This window comes from Chiroxiphia lanceolata, chromosome 27 (genome assembly GCF_009829145.1).
Source record: "Chiroxiphia lanceolata isolate bChiLan1 chromosome 27, bChiLan1.pri, whole genome shotgun sequence".
Classification (NCBI taxonomy): Eukaryota; Metazoa; Chordata; class Aves; order Passeriformes; family Pipridae; genus Chiroxiphia; species Chiroxiphia lanceolata.
Genome location: NC_045663.1, coordinates 3,781,926 through 3,807,031, shown reverse-complemented (window position 1 = coordinate 3,807,031; position 25,106 = coordinate 3,781,926). Strand labels below are relative to the sequence as shown.

At 45.3% G+C, this 25,106-nt stretch overlaps 1 protein-coding gene across 2 annotated transcripts in view; it reads left to right on the top strand.

The window, feature by feature from the left end:
- Positions 1 to 25,106, top strand: part of LOC116799251 (ceramide synthase 4-like) — a 42,491-nt gene that overhangs the window by 13,568 nt on the left and 3,817 nt on the right. For both annotated transcript variants that reach the window (XM_032712227.1, XM_032712228.1), the window contains exons 3-11: positions 6,959 to 7,132; positions 14,392 to 14,509; positions 16,555 to 16,673; positions 18,668 to 18,725; positions 20,570 to 20,620; positions 21,595 to 21,687; positions 22,340 to 22,468; positions 22,735 to 22,841; positions 23,251 to 23,407. In XM_032712227.1, the coding sequence (XP_032568118.1) occupies positions 6,959 to 7,132; positions 14,392 to 14,509; positions 16,555 to 16,673; positions 18,668 to 18,725; positions 20,570 to 20,620; positions 21,595 to 21,687; positions 22,340 to 22,468; positions 22,735 to 22,841; positions 23,251 to 23,407 (1,006 nt within the window). The remainder of the gene's footprint in view (positions 1 to 6,958; positions 7,133 to 14,391; positions 14,510 to 16,554; positions 16,674 to 18,667; positions 18,726 to 20,569; positions 20,621 to 21,594; positions 21,688 to 22,339; positions 22,469 to 22,734; positions 22,842 to 23,250; positions 23,408 to 25,106) is intronic.

Sequence of the window (25,106 nt, the reverse complement as noted above, 5' to 3'; positions counted from 1 at the left end):
TGTCAGAACAACGAGGTTTATGTTACCTCACCCTGCCCTGGAAGTAACACAGGAATGTTACTTCGTTTAATAACCCAGCCACAGACGAAGTGCCAGCCAGACAGCAAAGGTCTTCAGCTTTTGTCTCTGTTGCTTTTATCCTGGTAACTTAATATGGCACTTTATTTTTGAGACTGGTTTAACAGGTGCTGCAGTTCAGCCCAGGTTTCTTCCCCCTTGGTAGGGAAGCATCTCCAGGTTCCTAGAGCAGGAATACGGAAGAAACAGTCAGGGTATTTCAAAATGTGAATGTAAGTCCTGGGGGCTTTCTTAAATTTCAGGAGAGAAGATCTTGGTTTGTTTGGGGATGTGTTTGGCAGGATCTCATTGGAGACTCTCCTGGCAGGCAAAGGGGGCCAGACAGGTGGCTGATCTTCCAGGACAGCCTCCTCCAAGCATGTGAAGTCCATCCCAACGTGCAAGAAGGCAAACAAAAATGGTAGGAGGCCAGCAGGGATCAACACAGAACTGTTGTTTGAGCTTAAACACAAAAAGGAAGCATCAGAAAGGTGGATGCGGGATTGGTGGCCAAGAGGAATATAGAAGTGTTGACTGGGCATGGAATGATGCAGATAGGAAAGCCAAAGCTCAGCTGGAGTACAGCTGACAGTACAGAAGGGCTTCTGAAAGTACACTGGCAGCAGGAGAGAGGCTAAGAAAAATTTGGGCTCACTGCTCTGGGTACCCCCGACCAAAGACATGGTGAAGCCAGAGGCACTCAGTGCCTCTTCTGGCCTTGCTTTTAGCTGGATAAACCAGTGCTTGTTTTCACTGAGCAAAACCAGGGAGTCGTGCTCATCCCCCTCAGTGAGGGATGATGAGTGAGAAGAGCTGCCTGATTTGCATCCTGACGTGGGTGAGTGACATCAGCTGGAGCCTGTGCTGTGGGTCATACCTGGCAGTCTGCTCAGGAGCCAAGCACTCGAGGCAGAGCAGCCCAGCAAGGAAGGAGCTGGCAAGTGGAGCACAAGGTATGGGAGTCAGATTGTAATTTATTCTGGGTGAGAAAGATGTTCTTTCCGGATCTAAGCGAGCAGGTTTGCTCACTGAACTTTTATTTGCAGTTTCTAGTGTTTGTTTGGGCAGTTTATGGTTTTCCTTGAACAGAGCTCTCCCAAAAGATGATGTACATGAAAATTGCTGCCTTTGAAGAGAGCAGTGCATGACCAGCAAAATGAATTTATTCTTGGGTGGGCAGCAGACGTGAAATGCTTTGGTAGAAAATCTCAGCTGGTAGATCTAGGTGAGGAGAATATCTGAAAGCCAAGAAGTTGAGATTAACTGGCAGTTGTGGAGAAATCATTGCTGCACAAATCATTGCTGCACAAATCATTGCTGCACAAATCATTTCAAATTTTCAGCTGGCTTCCAAAGAAGAGAACAGACTCTGGGTGAGGAGGGTGAGCCTGGAGAACATAGTGGTGGTGATTATGAAGGGAAGGAGATGGTGGTTTTGTTTCTTTCACTACTAGTCAGAGTTGAAAGACAGTCTTATTTCATGCAAAAACAAATGGGGGTTCTGCCAGAAGCTATGGTTTTAAGGAAAAGGGCATGTAGAGTCACAAGAGAAAGAGCTGAGAAAGGTGAGGAACAGAGGAGAAATAAAGCAGAATTAGCTGCAGGTAAAAAGAACAAAAATAGCAAAGTCTGTCCATGTGATTAGAGATTCTGCATCAGTTGCAGTCAGAGCAAGCAGGTTTGTAATCATCTGCAAAGGAAGTTCAAATAAATGGGGGTGTAGAGGGTGATGGGGTTTGTAGGAATGTTACTTTGAGAGGGTTAGGACGTGTGTCAGGAGAGTTAATGTCCATAGATCAGACCTTAGTCCATAGTTCCATGGACTGGAACTATAAGGAAAGTTTTAAATATTTTTTTATTCCCACGGGGGGGGGATGTTCTTAGAGAGGCATTTTTCTTAATTGATAAATTTTAGCCGAGTACTGTGAACACTGTCTGTCCATGGGTTAAATTTGCATGACAAGAAAAGCCTTAAAATGGTGAAGAACCAAGAGAGGGACAGGAAAAGAGAGGGATCTCAAGCAAGGGAAGTGTTGCAGATAAGTTGGCATCAGAAGGCAGGTATGACGCCAGGATGGCTGCAGAGATGAGGAAATGGAAATGAACATATCAAAGCCAAAGTGAAATTTGAAAAGCTTAATGTGTCCCCTTCAGGCAGGAGACTTTTAACTAACTAATCTCTGTCTCGCCGTGCTGAAAATAATGGCACATGTAATTAGGAATTTTGGAGCGAAGATTTTTTTATCTATAATTTTTGCCAGATCTTTAGTGACAATATTTGACACATATTAGAAAACATGTATGAAAGATTTAAAAAAAAAAAAAAAAAAAAGAAGAAATTATCCAAATTATCCCAGCAACTATAATCCTGGTATTGTGATGCTTAATGTGAAGGTCTTATTAAAAAAAAAGCCTTGGCGATTAAGAGATTAAATATAATATGGGTGTTTAAAAGATATCCTGTGCCATGTGAATCGGAGCTTTATTGGTTAGAAATATTTATTTCTGCATTAAAGAGGTGCAGTAAGCTTCATGTCTCAACTAGTAACTTCTCTTGGCTACATGTTACAGGTAGTTTTAGTTGTCGTTGAAGACATCAGGATTATGGAAATTATAGGTTAGAAATTGCTTATCAGGAGAGAATCTACCCATGGAGTTCTTGACTAATTGATTTCATATCAAAATAAGCTAAAGGTTCAAATTCAGAATAGGCAGGGGAACCCCAAATTCAGGCAGTATGGAGCAGAGTAGGACTGGAACACAGTGGTTCTTCCAATTTGAAATAACAGGAACTACACAGAGGACTCTGTTTCTTGACCCCAGCTGCTTCTCAGGAAGATAGGACAAGCCTCTCCATCTTGGTCTCCAGGACATCAAGATTGAAGAGGCTTTTTTGGTTTTAATTAGCCTTAGCCCCATGGAAAAATAAAGGAACTTGACTCAAGAAGCAGCGTAACTGCATCCTGGTGGTGGTGAGCTTCCACATTATCAGGTAATTTCCCCTGTGGCAGTCCTCTGCTGCTGGTGGCTAATTACATCCTGGGAAAACTGGCTGTACCAGGAGGGCTGCTGCAGGAATCCCTGTGCTGGGCTGGCAGCGAGCTCGTTAACATGATGCTGCACTTAAGCATCATGTTAATGAGTTAATAAGGCCTGGCAGACCCAAATGGCTTGGCCCAGAGCCACTGTGGGGATGTTTGAACCTGTGCCACGGTTCACCCACAAACCTGTATAATCCTCCTGCAGACAATGCACCGTGTCTGCTGTCATTAAGCACTCGAAGGCCTTTGTAGCCAGTTCTTTCCAAGATGTGTAAGCTGTTTCTCTGTTTTGTCCCCACCCTTTCCTGCTATATTCACATATGTAAATTTACATATTTGTGTTCCTGTATATTAGTGTTTAGCTTGGGAATGGAGTCTGCAAGTGAAGCAGCAGAATAACTCTTTGAAGATGCAAGCAGCACTTAACGTTCTCTGGGTAAACCTGCTTAGCCATTTTACCTGGGAGACAAGGAGTAACCTCTCTAGCTGGATGCTGTGCTTCCTCTCAGACAGTTCTGCTTTGAAAGCGAAACCAAATATAAACCTGGCCCTGAGGGGTTAAGTGCAGTGGTGTTCTGTGGCTCAGGGTGGGGGGAGCCCTGCAGTGCCTCTCTGCTGCAGGAACTGCAGGCGCAGCAATTCCTGTTCTCCTTGGAGCACCTCAGCGAGCTGGCTGGGCAGCAGAGACAATTTTAACACTGAGGATTCAGATAAAACCACCAAGTTTTAGAAGAACACCTGAAAACAGACTAACATCAGGAAAGGCAGGATTTGACAAAGTAAATACAGTGGATGGAGCTGCTGGGCTGGGCAGTGTCCAGTTGCTTCAAGACCTTCTGTCTGTCTCACCTCAGAGGAGGTCTGGGGGTCCCACATTGTGCCTCCCTTTGGTGCACTGTGGGCTCAGTGAGCACTGAAGCCTTGTCCTCCCTGTCCCCATGGCAAATCTGTGATGCTTTTCTGTTCTTGATTTCATCCTTACATGTATATTCTACAACCAGCTTAATGCTGTTCTTCCAGCATTTACTATTTTGTTTGCTGTTTGTGAAGTGCTTATGTTGATCTGATCAGTGTTTCCCACTGCAGTTTTTCCCCTCTGTTCTTGCTAAACTCTGTGTGAGGGGGTGTCTTCTGTGTTACACCTGTGTTCAGAGCTAAAGGGCTTATCCTGTATGGTCACAAAGCTACAACCAACAGCACAGGATAGATGCTCTGTGAGGCATAAAGAACTTCTGAGAAAGAAATGGGCCCACTGACACTTTTCTGTCTCAAAGGGCCTTTTAGACCCACTGTTGTCTTCAGCTCTCCAGCAGCCTCAGCTTGGGAACTTGATCTGTGTAAATTGCAAAAGATGTATAAGTTGCTTCACATTGTACCCTTTTCTGTATTTTTGCAATGTGTGAAGGCAACTGCAAAGATGAACAAATATTCCAGGAGGGTCATCCTGACTATATATATTTTGCACGTGAGAGCAGATTAGATAATGACTGTTTGCTTCCTTAGCACTTTGAATCTATATATTCCCCCTAAGCAAACTGGAAGAGCTATTTTATATTCTCCCACAGAGAGCCCTCGGTGGAGCTCAGCTGCTGTCCTGTACCAAGTGTGTTTTTGTGTTGCTGCCAGATATATACAGTTCTGGAGGGAAAATGGTGGAATTCCTGATGCTTTCCCTGACTAGAGCTGAGATTTTTAAGTTTACCAACACTTTTGAGGTCGGTGTCTTTCATGCCTGTAAAGTTCTTTGTAATTCAGACACCTGGCTTAGATTGTTTGGCTTTTCTAAGCTGCTATCCAGTACCTGCCTGAAGTGCACAAGCTGTTTTGGTACAGTGTCACCACACTTCACCATGACAGGGTGTTGAATTCAGTGTAGGCTAGGCCCATACTCATACAGTTTGCTTCTACACAGACACTTTCTGCTCTAAATATGTAGTCTTGTGTAGAAACCTGCATTCACACGGTCTACAGGAGGTTCAAGGACATCCTGAAAATGTGAAGCCTTACTGCTGCTTCTTTTGATTGCAGTTCTTCAGGCTCTTGATTTTTAGGAGGTGTGTTTATGTTGTGGGGTTTGGTATGAAAAGCTGAAATCAGGCAGTGCACAGAGGAGAAGAATGCATTTTTCATAAGATGGTTTTCCTTTTTCTTCGGGGAAAAATGGAAAGTGTTTTCCTGCTTTCTATATATGTTTTTCTCTAAGTGATCAGAAAGTTTGCATCCACTTGCTATCAGTTACACATATATTTGTAATCAGCTTTGTCATGATACTGAATTGGCTGTGCATGCACCAGGAGACACGAGCCAAATTTGGAGAACTAGGGTGCTGTTCTGCCCTGTTATAGTCAGACCAAAAGACACATTGTGATGAACAGTAAAGTCACAATCAAGAAAAGATGTTATGATTCCTTCCAGTACCTGAAGGGAGCCTATAAGAAAGATGGAGAGAGACTTTTTACAAGGACCTGTAATGACAGGACCAGAGGGAATGGCTTCAAACTGAAGGAGAGTAGATTTAGGTTAGATATTAGGAAGAAATCCTTCCCCATAAGGGTGGTGAGACCTGGCACAGGTTGCCCAGAGAAGCTGTGGCTGCCCCATCCCTGGAAGTGTCCAAGGCCAGGTTGGACAGGGCTTGGAGCAACCTGGGCTAGTGGAAGGTGTCCCTGCCCATGGCAGGGGGTGGGACTGGATGGGCTTTAAGGTCCCTTCCAACCCAAACCATTCTGTGGTTCTAATTCAGACAATATCCTCCAGACTCTGCAAAATTCTGGAATAAGGCAGATCTTAGTGTAACTAACAGAGAAAGTGCATCTGAATTAAAGATATCTTCAGAATCAAATCACTGATTCATTTTAGATTTGTTGGGCAGTCCCTCTTGCAGAAAATGGGCCAGGTTTTGGCACTTTGCTCAGACAGAAGCTTTATGATACCTGGGTCAGACACTTAAATTGTGTGCTTTTTCCCTTGATTTCCTAAGGTGGCACTTCCTGGCCCATTCCAATGATCTCAGTGGGCACCTCATACCCATTTCCTCCTTCTGTGCCAGCACACTCTGTTTCACTTTCTGGGATGTTTGTTTTTACCAGCTAAGAGGAGCTGCCTGTATTGGAGGGCAGTACGGCTCATGTTTGTGTATGAGGGAGTTATCTAGCAACAGTATTTGTGTGTTGAACGCTTCATCACACCCGTTCTGCTGTCCTTTATGCTGCTAAATTCGCTGATCATGTATGTAAATCCCATCTTCAGGCATGGTCTTTAAAATTACCTTAAGAATCCAGCTTATCAGCTTGCACAAAAATTCTTATCTGGAAATACTTTCTTTAATAATTCAAAGCAAAAGAAGGATTTTTTTTTTTTTTTAAATAAAGTGAAATCTCAGAATAATATTAATTATAAAGCATACGTACGCACGCATGCCTATGGTGGAATTACAATGTGTAAATGGAAACAAATAAACACAAAAGATCAAAAACTAAAAAGTAAGGATATATAAATTGAAAATGAGAGCTGCCTGCCAGCCCTGGAGCAGACTTGCTTCATCCTCACAATCCCAAGCTGTGGAAAGGAACCAGGGAACCTGAGAAGCTTGAAACTAATGTTCTGTTGGATTCTGAGGCACTTATCTACATTTCAGCTCTTTTTTTGGTTCTGTGCCAGGAGTGGGCATTCACCAAGCACCCGATAGGGATCTGTGAGCAGGTTATCAGTTCCTTGGGCAGTGCTGCCTCCCGCAGCTCCTCTGCTTGGGCAGCCAGATGCAACCTCAGCGAGGGTGTAATCCCTCCTTGTGCTTGTGCTGACAGGTTTTCCTGTGTGTGAGGCTGTCCTCATTTTATTCTGGTCTCTCTCCCTTCCAGGATGGCTCGCTCTCTGTACGAGTGGCTGTGGCAGCATGAGTTCTGGCTGCCCCCAGGAATCACCTGGGAGGACATGCAAGAGTCTGAAGACATTCATTACCCTCAGCCTCGTGATCTCCTGCTCAGCATCCCTTTTGCTTTGATCTTGGTTGTCGTTCGATGTGCCTTTGAAAGGTAAGTTACTTAGTACTGTTAGGGGTTTCTTAGGGGAAATGGTAGCAGTTTGGGTCCAAAAGCTGGCTTTATTGACTGAAGAGGCCCACAGAAATTCCAGGTCACAAAGTCTGCTGAGGTGTGTTTTTCAGCTCCTTCTTTTCAGCCCTGTGTACTGGCTAAAGAAATGTGTTGAGTATAGAGCACAAACCCTACCCTTAAGGTCTAATTACAAGCAATGTGACTTCCTACACTTAAAACAGGTCAGCCTAGATGAGGTTTATGCATGTGTTTTTGAAGGCAGACAAAAAACATGTGTGTGTTGCTCAGTACTTGCTGTTGCTGGGTCGAGTGCAGCAGAAATCACGTCTAGACTACATCATACAGTTAAGTCTCCTTTATCTTGGGCAGTGGGGATCTGGGGTATCACACCTGGCAGATAGGCCTGAATAAGATGTATCAGATTGGGCTGAGCCCTCTGCCCTCAGCACCAGCCCTGCATAGCCACAGGGATGTCTGTGTGGCACTGCCCCTGCTCTCCACTGCCATGCAGAGACAAATTTGTTGCTGCTTCCTCTGCCTTGACCCTTTAGTGCTGGGCTGCCAGCATTTCTTATCTTTATCTCCTTCTGCTTTTGGGGCTGCTTTTTGCAAAATCCATGGTATCTCCAAGGGTTGGCACAAGAAGTTGCTCTGACCCAAGGATCTTTCTGGCCAGAGGTATTTGAGTGCTTTACACACAACACTTTAGGGCAGAAAATTTGGAGGTTATGACACAGGTATAGCAAGAAATCCTGCAGGGATCATTGAATTTCATAAAGGTCCTGAGCTGGTCAGTAGTTAACGTGGTCTGTGGCACAGCATGATTTGCTGGTGGATAACTGAGATTTACTACAGTATTAACCATTGTCAAGACTGCAGAGCAAGTCTGCTTTTGTGATTTTGAATACACTTTAAAGTGGTTTTCAGTTTATTCAAAAACCACTATTGTTAGCTGCTCTCTGAAGAGGTAATCTTTTTGAAATAGCTTAGTCAAAATCTGCAGTGGTTTTAAGTTTAGAAAGAGGAGGAAAACCACAATTTAAAAAATATTTCTGTTATTCTTTTTTGAAAAGTGGCTGCACAAGAAAATGGAAATGGACCTTTCTGTGGGCTAGAAAGGTGTTTATTCTGCAGATTCTCTGTGACACAAGGGCAGCTTGGAAAAGTTTATAGAAGTTGAAGTGATTCAGAACTGTCCTGTGAGAATGTTTTTACGTAAAAATACTGGCTGTAATCTGGAGTGTTTTATTAAAACCAAATGTGTGAATAATTCTTTAAGTAATCATTTTAGGATGACACAAAATTGGAATCCAAATCTCTTCTTTGTAAACAGTGCATTCCATAAATTCCATGGATTTTGTCCTGCACTCTCCTGGGGACTTAGGTATCTTGGTTACCTCTACTGATGTGGGAACCAAGGTGCTCTAGGTAACCACTGAAAGTGAGTGACTCACATTTCTCCCTTGCTGATGTGTAAGACGTGGCTGGATCCCAGGAGGCACAGCCAGGCAGTGACAGGGATGTGTCTGCACAGTGGGGCTGGAGATGGGGCCCATGTTCTGCTTTAAGTGGCCAGTCCATGGCCCCCCAGTACAGGAAGGGGCCAGGAAGAAGGAGGAGCCAAACTCTTCCCCATGGTGGCTCAGGACAGGACACGAGGCAACAGGCACGAACAGAGACACCTGATGATGCTCCACCTGAACACACAAAAACTGTTTTACTGTGGTTGAACATTGGAACAGGTTCCCTAGAGGGGAAATGGAGTCTCCATCTGTGGAGATACACCCAGATGGACACAGCCCTCCTCAGCCTGCTCGAGCAGCAGAGTTGGGCTGGGTGATCTCCAGAGGCCCCTTTCAGCCTCGAGCCTGTGCTTCTGTGACTCTGTCCCTTTGTTTTCCTTCCTCCTGCCACACCACTCCCAGTCACTCCAGGTATCTTTTCCATCTGCTCTGAGGTGCCGATGGCCAGGTGTGAAGACTTTTTCCTTTCTCAGCCAAGTGCTGCCTCAGCTGGGAGTGTTTCCACAGGCCTGGTCCTACTCATTAATTCTAAAGCTGTTTTGATTCACAAATTTCATTAAATAAAAGCTTCATGTCACACCCTCAGAAAAAGATAATATCACAAGCCCATTTTACAGGTCCAGGGAACCTATAATCATAGCACTATTTTACCTATGCAAATTACAAGCCAGTGTTCTGAGCTGTATTCTTGTTTGTCCTAACTCTGCAGTTATTTATTTCGACATGACTTGTTCTCATTCTCAGTCGTTACTATTTCATGTCCAGTTCATCTTGGAGAAGAAAACTTCTTCTGGGAAGGCAAGGTGTGAATCCAGCCCTCAGATTGCTCCTTACCTGTACAGTGGCACTAGCCCTGTTCAAAATAATTTACGCCCACTTTGAGAATACAGAAAGAAAAGATGTATTATTTCTCATTTTCTCTGTAGATAGCCTTGACTGTGTATGGTTGTACTTCTGCTCTGGGATTCAAAATGAGTGGATGTAACTAGTGGACAAGTTTGGTTTTGGTGGCTGTAGCTTGGCCTCTGACAATTTATTCTGCCCTCAGCTACCCTTAGCTATTACATGCAAGAGTACATTGGGTACCAAGTGTTTCTAGATAGCTCCTAGGGGCTATCCAGCTCTTATGCCTGCTTTGGGATTTTGGAAATGTTGTAATGTGTTCATGTCACTGAACTGTCAGAACTCCAGGCAAATACTAAGAGGCAGGAGAAGTCCAGAGGATTTTCTGCAATCCCTCATCAGTCTCTGTGCTGGGACCAATGGTTTCATCCTCTTTGTTTGGGCATTAAACCTGGGAAAGAACCTGTTTCCTCCAGCATGGATCTTCCTCCTCTTGGCACGGGCTGGCTTTTCCTCCCCTTGGAACTGTCTGGTTGAAGTGGGGAAAACTGAGACAGCAGCATCCTGCCAAGAGCCAGCTTTGCTGTGGGTTGGGTGGGAAGGGGACCTGCGGGGGCCGGGTGTGGCCCAGGAAAGCTGAGGAGGTTGTGGGTGCAGCCCTGGGGGGAGGAGAAACAGCTCACAGGCCGTGAAGCAACTCCTCTGTGATCCAGTTTGGGCTGAGGAAAGCGGGAGAAGGTGGATTCAGTGCTGGAGAGCAGAAAGCTCGTTACAGCTGCAGTGCTGGGCTGTGCCACAGGGCTGAGGCAGGTGCTGGGGGAGGCAGGTGGGGATGTCCTGAGAAAAGAGAGGACCCAGAACTTGGGAGCCTCCCCTATTCCACTGTTGTTTCCAGACTGTGCTTGTGAGTAGGAGATATGTGCTGCACCAGTAACTTGGAGCTTGATTTTAAGCACCTGTATATCTTAGCAGAACTTTTCCCTGGACATACACCTGCAAGGGGGGATGTCAGCTTCTCTTCTGGCTCTGTAATGTTCAATTTCCGAAAAATCAAATTCTTGGAGTGCTATGATTCTGAATGGTTAGGAAAATGTGGAAACTGAGGTGCTTTGAGGGATAGTAAAGCAGCTGAAAAACAGAATTTACACACAATTTTGAACTTGTCTGATTTTGAACTTGACCAGGGACTTTTGGATGTTGGGCAACTGAAATCCAGTGTCAGTGAATTTGAATCCACATAGTTCCCAGATTTCACTAGAAAGAGATTTTAGTCAGAAATATTAGGTCTCTTCTTAGGAAGGTGGTGATGGTATGTGGGCCACGTGTTACACATTTAAAGAAAGGGACACTGTTGATCTGCCAGGAACAGATACTTTGAACCAGAAAAAGAAAGTACACCATTTTCAAGTATTTTATTTAGAAATGTATCTCTCTGAAATTCCTTTTGCCCAGAGACTTTTGTTGTTGGTCAGTAATCAGGAGGGATCTGAAAACAGCTTCCTGGTAGGTCTTACCTACCAGGTAAGGCAGGGCTTTGTGCAAAGATGAGGGGACACGTTGTAGGATTTAACTGAAAACTGACCTGTCTCAGTTTGGACAGTAGCACTGCAGTGACTCAGATCTTGTACCCAACAGAACAGTTTAACTGATTGAAGCATTCTTATGTAAGCAAGAGAAGGAAGAGAGTACTCCAGGAGCACAGGGATAGTCCCCTGCCAAAGGAAAACAGGAGGCTGAAAGAAACTGTGCAGTTTAAAGAATAGAAGTTCTGTTTGCTGCTGTCAGTGGTTCTGCATTTCATAACACTAGAAGGCATTTGCAGAGTGGTGCCCTTATAAATAAATTAAAAAAAAAAAAAAGCCCCCAAACCCTCCAAAGTTACATTATTTCTTGTATCTCATGCTAACTCTGAAAGCCTTCTTTTTCAGGGTGGGGGAGTAGCAGTTTGTGGCCCTTCATGATAAATCCATTTAGTTTCAGCTTCAGCAGGTTTTGCACAAGACAGTTTGATCTGTGATTACTGAACAAAAGAACTGGGTGAGAACTTTGCCACGTAAAGCATGGAGTGAGAGCTGCTCCCTGATGGAGAAGTTGGCTGGTGATGGGAATCATCCCACTGGCTGCATCTGGCTCTGGAGAGGGGTGCAGTTTAGTCCTCAGGCTTTCTCCTCCTGTCTGATAAACTGCCCTGATGAGACCATCCTGCCACTGAGATGATGTATCTGTGATGTCAAAATCAGTACAAGCATCATCCTCTTTAGGGTTGTGCTTGGAACAAGACTTAACTGAAAACTGAGTCAGAGCATACAGCCAACATGTGCAGACGTCCCTTAGGAAGAATTTCAGGCCTTGATTTCCCAATGATGTTCTTAAAAGTAGGATTGGTCCCATAATTCATGCTCCAACTCAAAACCTCAACAACAAAGTAATTGTAATTTTGGTTACACCCTGTCTTTATCAGCTGCAACTGGTTTGTTTCTGTGAGATTTTACACCACGACCATAAGAAACCAGCAGGAAATAGAGAGAAGTCAGGCATTAAACAAAATTAAGAAATTGGTCAGGATACTTTAAAAGTAGTTTTTCAGTAAAATAAACTTGTTGTCAGGCTGTCTTTACACCTGACAGAAAGGTTCTCTTTGCTTTAATGTGTCTGGAAATTTTCAGACCTTTCAGTTCCCAGTGTGGTCTGATAAGGAGCTGCAATAAGGAGTAAGCTGGAATATTTTTAAGAACAGAACTTGATTTCATCTTTCTCTTCAGAGGCACTTGTATCGAATGCCGGACCTCTGAAACAGAAAGATGAGGCCCAACTTCAAGGAACTGCTTAGTACAAGAACCATGACATAGTGCAGGGCTTAAGGTAAATGTTTTCCCAATTTCAGCATAGTTGTGGATATCATTGAAATACTTTGTCATTGTTCTTAGCACAGGACCTGCTGTCCAGCGTCGCTGTTATTGAACCAATCACTTGATACTAAACAAATCATAAGATGCAGTTCAAACATTTCTTGAGAGCAGTCAGAGCTGAAACCCCAGAATTCCCAGCAATGGCAATTCCTCTGCCATCCAGCAGCAGTGCCAGGGTGCTGCTAAATTTGACTGAAACCACCCAATGCTTACACATAGTTTTTGTGATAACCATCTATGTGTCTTGTTGCCAGCAAGCATGCTTAGCCCTGGCCCTTCTCTCGTGCTGGAAATATATCATTTTCATTGGTCTTTGAATGTTCCTGTAGCCAGTGATGCCAAAGGAATTTCCCAGAGACGATGACAAAGAACAGCTGATACACAGGTGAATGGCTGGCTGTTCTAAAGAAAGCTGGAAATGAGCTGTTACACAAGTTGAGCAAAATGTGGAACCATTTAACAGCATTCCTTAGGTAGGGGGTCTGTTTATAAAATTATTTTGAATACCTGTTAATTAAACTAAGAAGTGAGTTCTTGAAAAGGAAACTTCTGAAAGACCCTTCAGAAGGATGCTGGACCTGGAGCAGTCCCTAAGCACATGTGTATATGGAGTATGAGCTGTATGGCTAGCACAGATCACAGCCATAAGTACACCCCACACTGTTTTTAAGTGGAACACCTTTAAACACCTCCATAGTGAAGTGGTTTCTGCAGCATTCTTTATACAAAGTAAAAAAAAAAAGAAGAAAAAAAGAAATGGTGTTCAGTGTGCAAGTCATCAGGGATAACTGAGCAGAGGACTTGCCTGGGCAGCAGGAGGGACCAGGCAGAGCTGGTGTGGGCTCAGCACTCGCTGCCTCTGCACAGGTCTCATCAGCTTGAACCCCCCTCAGCACCAGTTTGCAGTCAAAAACCCAGTAACCCTCCAGGGAGGCAGTTGCACCTTGAGCAAAAAACCTGAACTCCAGAATACAGAGATAAGGCTTTCCAGAGGTTTTGCACGTTTAGCAACAGAGCTGAGAAGTGATCCTGGGCAGCCTGTCTGCTCTTCCTTCCACGGAGACCAACTGCATGCCAGTGGCAGTGTGTAAAAGGGAGCAATTAATAAGAACAGCTAATTCTGTTAATTAACAGAGTTAATTTGGGTCTTTTTTTTTTTTGAAAAAATGTTGTTTGCCAAGTTTCTTGTTTGTGCAGTATCCATGCAGGACCTCACTTCACACCTTGGATGACGCTGTTTCCTGCTGCTGAGGCAGCCAAGAGTGTTGGTAGAGTTGAATTGTTGAGCACAGCAGTTCTGTGAGCAGCTTTGTTATCCCGGGGAACTATTTTCTGTTTATGCAGATTTTTTTCTTTGCGTTGCTTCGCCGTGGAAGACTGAAGATGCACAGCTAGTACAAACATCCATGCCATGTGAATAGCTGTCTAGTTGCCATGTCCTTATTTTGCAGCTGTGCTTGACTTACATTAGGGAACATAGAGATGAGTTACTCCAGTAGAGACCAAGTGGCCTCCTGTTTCAGCAGGACATTTCCTCTGCGTTGACACTGCACCTCTGATACCACATCCTGAGCCAAGCCCTTAGTTCTGGTGGTGCCATGTATGTTACATGTTCTACACCAAGCAGGGAACAACATTTAGGCCTTATCATCACTCTGGTTCTCCTCATCAGCTGCGGGAGAGCCAGAGACCCGTGGTAGGGGATTCAGAACTTGACAAAGCAGGATACAGCTTTTGCTAACCTTGTGTAATTTTGGATATTACAGTACAGAACTCAGAGCACTAGGATAAAAGTCCTGCTGTTTCTGCTGTAAGTTTGCCTTTTTACCTGCTTGACGTGACACCCACGTTTGGATCCACACGTGGGAGGCAGCCCTTATGTGCTGCCTCATGTTTGAACAGCGCTGCCATATGAGAAATCACTGTTCTATTTTTGGCTGAACCTTCATCTTTTCTCTTGCAGAGCCATAGCCCTGCCCCTCAGTACCAAACTGGGCGTGAGAGACAAGCAGAGACCAAAAGCTCAGCCCAACCCCGTGCTGGAAACGTTCTATAGTACGCGCTGCAAGAACCCTGAAGAGGTGAGTCCCTTCTTCCTGTGCTTTCCTGTAGATTTGGTGTCTTTAGCCAAACAAAATCTCCCATTCGGAATCCTGGAGTCTGGTAATGCCATTCATATTTGGAAGCTCAATGAAGCAGCAGGAATGACTGTAGCACTGGCTGGCTGAGAGCAGCCGGGGTCCTTCTGCAGTGCCAGCAGTTCTCAGCTCTGTTCCTGAACACCTGGGAGGAAACTGTTCTCCCAAAGGAGATAATGGCAACTCCAGTTCCCTCTCGTGTTTACCTTATACACAGCACAAACTGTAACACAGGGGGCTCTGCCTGAATATCAGTGACCTTTCTTGCTCTGAGGGGTGACCAGGTTGCCCAGAAGAGGTGGTGTGGTTTCTATCCTTGGGAAAACTCAAAGCTGTCTGGACATGGTCCTGGGAACCTGGTTCTGTTTGAGCAGGGCCCATTGGACCAAGTGGCCTCCATGAACCCTTCCGACCCCAGCCATTCTGTGATGGCTTCTTTTCAGGTATTAGAAAATCCTATAAAAAACTAGTCATGTCAGCTGCCTTGAGCTGACTCCCACACCTTGTTAGTCCTTGCAGCCCAGCAGGTGTGTGTTGCTTGATGTCCTAGTCCTGGGCTGGCTCATTCTGTTGCTGTGCAGTCCGTGAGTTTGAGATTGGCCTTTTCAGGAAGCCAAAGTCTTGGTCATCATCACAGAGATTGTGAGGAGCATCAGAAGCCTACAAACACAACTAGTGGGTGGTTTTCCCCTGAGGGCTAAGAGGAGTGGTCTTGAAGAAATTGGCAAGATAATCCAGAGTTATAATGCCTGCTGCTGAGGGAAAAAACCACTGGGATTGTGAATTTTCAGGCAATATTAGGATTTAATCTTGTCAATGAAGTCCCCTGTGGTAGAGAAAGGCCTAGCTTTGCCAGCAGGTTTTCCCCACAGCTCTCCCTGCACCCACATTGCACTGAAGCTGTACTTTTATCCCAGAAAATCTGTGACACTGGAACATGTCCTCACCATGAGACTCTGACAGCACTGAGAGGTGGAGCAGGACTAGTGCTGCTCCCTGGCAGCTGCTCTCTGCTCACCAGGTACACCCCAGCCAGTCTGCTGGCTTCCTCCCTCTCCCATGAGCTCTCAAACACTTGCTTAGAGGCAGATTTTTACTTGCGAGATTTTGCAGTTCTCGCCTGCCTTTCCCTGGGAGGAATTCCACATGATGGAGTAGCTGGAGAATATAAATTAGCATCTCTATTTGTCTCCACCACCAGAACACAAGTCACTAAGTAAGAGTCAAAAGCAGAACATCTGAAAATTTGAAGTGAACATATTTTTGTACAACGTGCTCACGCTGTATAAGTCACTGTCACATTGATACCATTAATGTAAAGGCATTCCATGAAAAACTGTTGCTTTACTTAAAAAATAAGGTTATCCATGATGACACTTCCAAGCAGGAATATAAAACATGACAAACTTTTTTCACGTCACATGCCAAACTCTTAAGAGCCCTAGGACAAGAAGGAAGGTAATTGCAGGATTTCTGTGGGTAATTTATTGAGAAATTATCCCTAACAGGTTTACCACAACAGGAGAATATCCGGTAGGAAAATTGCATTGCTTCTGCTCATGGCATCCATGCATCAGAATGCTGAGAGGCATGGCAAGATTTGATGCAGAACTTTAAAATGTTATCTAAGCTGCAGTGAATCTTTCTTGGAGTGACAGATTTAAGGGACTTGGTCCTTGAAGACAAGGTGAGGAAGCCATTTGACAACAAACTCACATGAGGAGACAAGACCAGTTTGAAAGTCGAAACTGGGGAAGTTCACATAAAAAAATTAGAAGTTTCAACATTTAACATTAAGTGCTTAGAGGGGAACAGAAGGATTTTCTGCTGTCTGAGGTTTTTACACAAGGAACAGACAGCTTTCAAAGAGATGCCTTAGCCTGAACAGATTTGGGCTTGCTGGGAGCCCCCAGCTGGGCTCTGTGGTGGATCAGATGAGATATTGACCCCATCTGACCTTTGAACCTGGATCTGAACCTGTTTTCCAGGGTGAGCTGATCCGTTTGTCCAAGCAATGTGACCTGCCAGTGAGGAAGGTGGAGAGGTGGTTCCGGCGCCGGAGGAACATGGACCGGCCCAGCCTGTCCAAGAAGTTCTGCGAGGCCTGGTGAGCAGGAGCACGAGCCACGAGCAGCAGGTTTTCACCAGAGCTGAGCTCTGACAGCTCAGGCAGTTCACTGCCTCCCATCCTGCCCTCCATCCCTGTGCAGAGATCCCAGCTCTCTGCTGCCCTCCATCCCTGAGCTGAGAGCATCCCAGCTCTTCCCTGACCCACTTGGCTCTTCTGCAACTCTCTGCTGCTTCTTTGTTCCTGAAACGTTTCTTGCTTTTCCTCATTATTTTCAGTCCCAAGTCTCCTTTTACTGCTGTCTCACCTTCATTCCTTACCAGGCCCCTGTTTCTGACTTTGTCAGGCTGGCATTTTGCTCTGAAACACAGTCGTACCTGAAAAACTCTCTTGTGTTGGCATCTGCTGCTGTTTCAGTACCTACAAAAAATTCAGCCTTTCTTTTGCCTTTACCGTGGCTTCCCTTTGCCTCTCTGCGAGCTGATTCCCTCTGCTGCATCTTTTCTGCAACTATTTTGCACACTGTTGCTTTCAAAACCCACTGGCAGAGGGTTGGATTGGATTCTGCTGCCGCTTGACTTCAGCATCCTGAAAGTCACAAACCAACACCCTTCCCCAGGGGCAGAAAAAGGGGCCTGGGTGAAAGCTTGTGTTTTGCAAAGAGCAAAAGTTGCCTTGAAAACAGCTGTGTGGAAACCCACAGCTTGTGTGGAGGCACAACAAATAAATCTCCCATCAGCCAGATCTGTGAATGTCAGTCCTGGCTCAGCTTTCCACAGAAAAGGGGAATTCTTCTCAGCTTGGTTGGAATGCCTGACTTATGAGTGGCTGCTCTGCTATTTGTGTCAGGAAGTGGGTTCTCCCAGGAAAGCCATAAAGATGAAATAAGTCAGCAAATACCTGGAGTGCTATTCATCTATCTAAAAGTGTGTATCCATAGAGATACAACTTCGAGCTCATCACCTCATATTCCGTTTAACACTCCACCTCTAATTCAAAACCCCTGCCTAAAAAACCTAACTGAAATAAAGGAAAAGGATGTCTATTATTTATTTGTAATATTCCAGGTAGTTCCAGTTAGAAATATTTACAGAAACTGCAGACAAGGAGTCGTAAAGCAAGGATGCTTATTCTACCTCCATCCAGATGAAGTCTCAGCTCTCTCTGCACTGGATAACTTGTAGTAAATAATAACAGTAAATAGTAAACAGTAAATCCTTTTCTGCCTCAGCTCACTGAGGCTGGTGTCCTCCCACCTGCCCTCTGTCACCATGTGCAGTCTGTAGACAGAATGTGTCTCTGATGTGACACAGGAGATTGTTTTTGCAGAGATTATTTTTGTATTGGAGCTCCTGAGGGTTTCATTGACAGGTGGAGTCACTCTCTCAAAATGCAATTACATCTGAATTGTGGAGATTTTTTGAAATTACAGGATTGGTTTAGACAGTTTTATTCCTTTGAATATTTCCTGTGTTTAGTTTATTAATAACTTGTTTATTCTGTTGGGGTGAAATTCCTGTCATTCCTTACTACATATGTGTACATTCAGAGTGACCTGCCTCTGTCCACTGCACTTGGCAAACAGTTCACATGTACTTCTGTGTGGGTTTAATGGTGGTAAATCTTTACCAGCTCCTGACCGAGGCCAAACAGGACAGTAATTAGCTCCTTTACATGACAATGAATTTAGCATGCCTGATCTCCAAAGGCCTAGGAGAGAGGTTGGCATTGTTTGACTTTTACAAAGGCATCTGCCAGCGCTGGGAAGCTTTGGGATTATTCTCTGAGTGATTTCAGTCAGCGAGACTCTTGTGTCTTCTGACATCTCTGAAGTAAGGAAAGTAGTTGTGAAGTCTGTGGGATGTGCTGGTGACATGCAAAGAGCTGCTCCTGTTCTGGGCAAACCCTGAGTACATTACTGTGTGTCTTTGTCTTAACAGTGTCATTCTCTGAAAGAGTGTGAGAGTGCACAGCCTTGCAGCTCGGGGGTTAATGGATGGGATTCTAACACACTTTGTTTTGTTTGTTTGTAGCTGGAGGTTTACATTTTACATCATTTCTTTCTTCACCGGACTTGCTGTCCTGTATGATGTGAGTACACAAGCACCCACCTGCTGTTCTACCCAGCCAGTGCCTGCAAGAATGGCAGAGTTTGTTGTCAAACATGTCTTTTCAGACCTTCTTCTAGAGGTTTTCCACCCAGGTCAGTGTCTATCCCCTGCATAGCACAGTTAGGAGACCACAGGTATACTGGACTGTGCTTATTATAGGAACTCCAGCTCAGAACCAAGATGTTTCCTCTTCTTCTGGCAAAACAGAAGAAAATTGGGATTGTGTAAAAGTACATTTCTGTGGGGTGGGAGGTGGAACACATCATGGAAGCTGCAGATATGAATTGTATCCAATACCTGTTGAAGGTAAAAAACTCAGGCTTCCTTGGGATCATGGACTGCAATTTAGTAATTTTATTTGTTAATTTTCTTTTCCTTACCCAGGGTGTGATTGGTTCAAGTTCATGGCTCTGCCTTTTCTCTGATTTAATAAATAATGAGTTCTCTTGATGCAAATAGAACTGCCTCACTAGGCAGAAGAGGTAACAGAAGCCACGGGTGTGCTCTAATCCCTGAGTGTAGGCACTGAGCTGGGACTAGGGGCACTGGGCATCCTCTGCCCATATTTTAAAGGTTTCCCTGACTCTTTTGCTGAATCTGGTTCCCTAAGTGAGCTTTCCAGAGTCTGCTGGTACTGTCTGAGGGGTTAAGTGATGGAAAACGTGAGGTCCCAAGACAGCAGGCACAGACTGTCCTTGTAACCTCATTATTGTAACAAGTGAAGGACTTTTGAATTTACACAGACTATCAAATCAGGATTTAAGGTACTCTAGGTTATAGGATGAGCTAGCAGAGGAGTGAGGGTATCTGAATTCCAGAAGGCTGTTCTTTGAGGCCAGGTGTTAAAGTGTGGTGGCCTGCTTGGCATTGTACAAGAGCCCTGTGCCAACAAGGGGCAAAATCAGGTTCTTCTGCATGTCATCTGACCTTTCTGTGGATGAGATGTAATTTTCACTTTTTGTGAAACTCTTGTCTTTATTCAATACACATCTTCCAATTTTCACAGAAAAAAAGGAGAAATCTATCCTACAGACAGCACCTCTAGATCCTGTAGCAAATAGGATGTTATTCTGTTACCTAAATTGTGCCAAAATACCTGCATTAAAAAGAAGGACAAACAACTAACATGACAGGGCATACATGCATGTGAGATTTCATGACTTTCACGTGTTTACTTTGAAACCTGGGCAGCATTTTAACATGCATTTGTTTTTGTGAAACATCCTTCTTTATTTGGAAAAAAAGCAAATGTTTGAATTCTATATCAGTAGCTTTAGACTGACAACAAAAACCTCTGCCCACGAGTCAGTGAAAGGAAAGTTCTCTTCCACAGGCCACCAGAAAACAGCTGTAGAGGAATGATGAAACTCAGAGATCTGGGGTTCTTTTCTAGCTTAGGGAACACAGTATGCCATAGTTGTTTAATGGTTTTTATTTTGTCCTCTCTGGCTCTGTATCACATATCTCTCCTGGTTCTGTACATGTAAGAATCTTTTAAAATACTCAAAACATCACCACCACAACCTCAGACTTGTAGAAGACTGCAACAAGCTGGCAGAAGTCTTCCCTGAGCTGTTTGATTTGAAACTGGGCTAAACAACACGTGAGGTTTCAGCACAATAGCCACAATTTGGAAATGTTACAAGCAGCTGCAAGTCCTTGTAGTGGAAATCTCTTGGCAACTGAATTCCAGACAGTGTGACCAGCTCTGCCTGTAATAAAACACAACAAAGTCTGCAGTAGTAACAAACTAAAGGAGTTAGGCAGTTGATAAGAAAAGGATTTCTCTGATATTCTCACATTCACGTTGCATTTTCATTGCAGAAACCTTGGCTTTGGGACCATAGGGAGTGCTGGACAGGATATCCACAACAGGTGAGCCACACAAGGGAAAATTGCTGCTATAAATCTTGTATTGTGTTTCAGTATCTTTTGAAAATCAGATTCTATTAGTGACAAAAAGAGGACACTGAATTAAATTCAAACTTACGAGCCCTAAGAATTCAAACCCTCATCTAGGGGAGAATATCTTTGTACCTTGTGTCATCTAAACACGAGAGAGGATGAGTCAGCAGAGCAGGAGGAGGTTGCAGAAATAGAGGCAGAGTTCTGACCAGCTGAGCCAAGAAGCAGTAAATTGGGAATGTTGCAGTGTTATTTAGTTTGCAGAAGAGACTGAGGCCTGAGGAGAACATGTTGTCTGAGGAGAGAAGTGAAGGCTTCAATGGAGGTCTGCAGAGCAGAGGACGTGCTCTGCACGTGGTGTGCTCCAGCTGTGCTGAGGAGTCATGTCCACAGTGCTCCCAGGGGAGTTGTTTCCCAGTGGAAATACAGGAGCAATACAGCATCATTCCCACTGAGGGCAGAAGATGCTCTCTTACAGTTTGACAATGTATATATTGATTTTTTTTGACAACAGCACTGCAAGAAGCTGTCTGGCGAGTTGGGAAGTGTTACATCTCTTACGAGCCCAGACCAAAACACCCTCTGGGTGTTCTGCAAAGTGCCAGCTAGGCTGAAAGTAGTTTTTAAAGCTCTGTGCTGGCTGCTCAGGAATCTGAACAGTGCTGAAAAAAATCCTAAAAGTGTTCAGGATCTGCCTGGTGGTTCCCCAAATATTCAACGTGATGTGGTGAAGTGAAATTTCCCCTGCTATTTGATTTCACATTGGCACAGATGACATTTAGTAAATGACCACGTGGTTTAGTTTGAGTATTTCTCCCTGTAGCTGCAAGAACCAGCTTTGTTGGTTTGGTTGTCTGAATCTTTTGTCTCAAAAGGAGTTTTCACTTCCAGTCCTTGCACTACTGCATCTGATGGATGCTTTCTTGTCTCTCCCTCTCTCACAGCCTCTCCAGCCCTCCCTGTTCTGGTACTACATGCTGGAGCTCTCCTTCTACTGGTCACTGGTCTTCACCCTGCCCTTTGACGTGAAGAGGAAGGTGAGGGGCAGTCTCAGGGGAGAAGCAAGAACAAACAGGACACAACCTGGAATGCTCAGGACAGAGATCTCCAAGAGCATCTATACACTATGTGTATAGTGCTAGTCTGAGGTTTTGTGTGACTCTGTCCTTGCTCGTTGACAGGAATTTCCATTCCCAGTCACTGTCTTCCTGCTCCTCCGGGAAGTGGAGAACACAAACCCTGACACAGAAAGGTGTAAACTACTGCAGAGTTCTCAATCCAAACCTAAAATCCAAATGTAAAAATTTGGCTTCTGTGACTCTTCTAGGCTGCACTGATCACAGAGACAGGAAAAAGAGGTGGTTCTCTGCCAGTTAAGCTGCCTGTGTTCCAGGTGCCAGTGCCCCAACAGACTGCAGGGCACAGCATCAGACCATTGCTGGTGGAGGGAGAGAACGTTCTTTGTTGCAGTATCCTCAGTTTACACCATAAACTCTTCATTCCTGGGTCTCTTGGTTGCCTACAGTTCTAGAATGTGTTTGGTAAAAGAATTACATGGGTAACACCCGTAGTGGGAGGTTTCTTAGTCACAGGGTAGAGAGGTGTCATTGCTCCCTGTAGGAGGCATGCTTGGACCAGGGCAGGAGGTGCATTATGAAATTTATTCTCTGCTGTTTCCTTTCTCACCAGGATTTCAAGGAGCAGATAGTCCATCATGCTGCAACCATCTTCCTGATCAGCTTCTCATACTGTGGCAATTACATCCGCATCGGGACGCTGGTGCTGGTGATTCACGATGCCTCTGATTGCTTCCTAGAGGTGAGCTCCACAACCTCCCTGCCAGGCAAAAAGCCCAGTTAGCAGTGGTGCTCTCCAGCCTGAGGGTGTCCTTTCATCTGGCACAACGTGGGCCAAGCACTGGGGTGTTCCACAGATCCCTCGTGCTGATCTGCTGGCCCAGCCGAGGGTGCCCTGCAGAGAGCTGGGCAGGGCCGTGGTTACCTGCAGGCAGGTTGTGCTGTGCCTGTGTCATTAGCCTCCTGGAGCGTGTGCAGATGCTGTTTTATCGTTCTTTCTCCTTCCAGCCAACTAAGATATTCAATTACATGAAGTGGAAAAAAACTTGTGACAGCCTCTTCATGATCTTCTCTGCTGTTTTCCTGATCAGCCGCCTGGTCGTTTACCCTTACACGTGAGTGCTGCAGTCAGGGGACATGGAAAAGCTGCTTTCTGAGAGACAGGAGAATGAGCTGGGTGCTGCAGCCTTTGCTTCTCCATCCTCAGCATGTGTCCCTGCCTTTTGCACAGGCTGAAGTGCCACATGGCTGTTGCACCTGCCTTGGGGTAAACAAGGGAGCTCTGCCTTGGAGTTTATAGAGTAGTCTTGAAGCCCTGAAGGGTCCTGCAGAGGAGGAGTCCTGGGCCTGTGGCTCTACCCTGCATATTTTGGGTGGGGCACTGAGAGTTGGTTCACATGTGTTATAGATAAAGATGGAAGTGGCTGATCTGAAACTTCCTCTGTGATCAGAACTTTCTGGGGCTCAATTATGGCCCTGCTAACAGCACGTTTTCCCTCCCCTGCAATTCCCTCTCTTTTGCAGAGTGCTGTATAACACCTACTATTACTCCATGGAGATATTCCAACCCTTCTTTGGATACTACTTCGTGAACACTCTCCTGATAATTCTGCAGCTGCTCCATGTCTTCTGGTCCTGCCTAATTATTCACATGGTCTACAAGTTCATCCTCCAGGGCACGGTATGCATCAGTCTGTAGTGCCCTTTACATCACATGGGGAGAGAGGGTCCACCTTGGGAGCACAGGGGTCCAACTGGGATGGATTCCTTCTTGCCCTAGTGAAATTATACATGTACATTCCAAACAGTGAAGTGAAAGGAAACTCAGTATTATTAGGGAAAGTTGACCCCAAAAATTTTTATGAGTCACTACAACGTTGGGTCCACTTCTGATGCTTGTATTCAATGAAAATGTGGATTGAACTCCCAGTGAACTCCCAGTGAACAAAGCCAGTGACATCTGAGTAAAGATCCCAACACTTGGTGCAGTGTGATTTGCATTTGTAACAAAACTAAGAAGTGAAGGCAAGGGAAGTTGTCATGATTGGTGAGGCCAGTGGAAAACTTCTTCCCTTATTGTACAGGATTTTTGATTACATTGTTACTGAGACCACAGAATCACAGAGTGGCTGGGGTTGGAAGGTACCTCTGGAAGCCTTGTCTGTATTTTCTGACTCAAGCAAGGTCACCTAGAACAGGTTGCCCAGGACAGTGTCCAGATGGCTTTTGAGTACCTGCAAGGATGGAGACTCCATCACCTCTCTGGTCACCCTGTGCCAGTGCTCCAACACTCTCTTGGTAAAAAAGTGTTTCCTGATGTTCAGGGGGAGCCTCCTGTGTTTCAGTTTGTGCCCATTGCCTCTTGTCCTGTCTCCGGGCACTACTGAGAAGAGCCTGGCTCCATCTTCACCCCTCCCCTTCAGGTGCTGATCTACATTGACAAAATCCTTCCTTTCTGCAGGCTGAGCAGTCCCAGCTCCCCCAGCCTTTCCTCAGGGGAGGTGCCCCAGTCTCTCCATCATCTCTGCAGTCCCTCCCTGGACTCTCTCCGGTGTGTCCGTGTCTCTCGCAGTGGGGAGCCCACACCAGGACACAGCACACGGGCTGTGGCCTCCCCAGTGCTGAGGGGAGGATCCCACCCCTGCCCTGACAGGCCAGGAAGGGCAGGGGCACAGCAAAGGCTTGGGTTCAACTCAGCATATACTGGAACCTCCAGGTGTTTCTTAGGGAAGCTGATCAGCACCAGTCGTGTTCTGGTGTCTGAGGTTGTTCCTCCTCAGGTGCAGAACTTCACTCTTGCCCTTACTGAACTTCACAAGGCTCCTGTCAGCCCATTTCTCCAGCCTTCCAGGTCCCTTGGAATGGCAGCACCATTCCCTGGTGGATCAGCTGCTGCTCCCAGTTCTGTGTCTCCAGCAAACTTGTTGAGAGTACACTTTGCCCCATCATGCAGATCATTAAAACACTTCTTATATGGATTGTGTTACAGTGCTGGAGATGTCTCCAGAGTAGGTATTTCTGTCTAATCCAGCTGCCTGGGCTCTGGTTGCAGCAGCAGAGGGAAACAGGCATGCCCAAAGCATGGTCTGTTCCATCCTGGTGCTGTTCACTGGGCACAGAGCAACCAGACACGAGTATCTGAGCTGCAGCTGTATAAACTGAAGTGAAGTGCATCCCACATCCCACTCTTTCTGGCCTGTAGTATTTGCTGTGAGACCAAACTGCTGCTCAGCATGAAATTCTTCCCAAAATCAAAGCCATGACCTAATGACATTAGATTGGCCACGTGCCAAGGACACAGTCCAGGGGTAACTGGTCAGTGCCTCGTGGGAACTGACCTCAGAGCCCAGGATGACTTGTTTTGTTAGTACCCAGCTGAG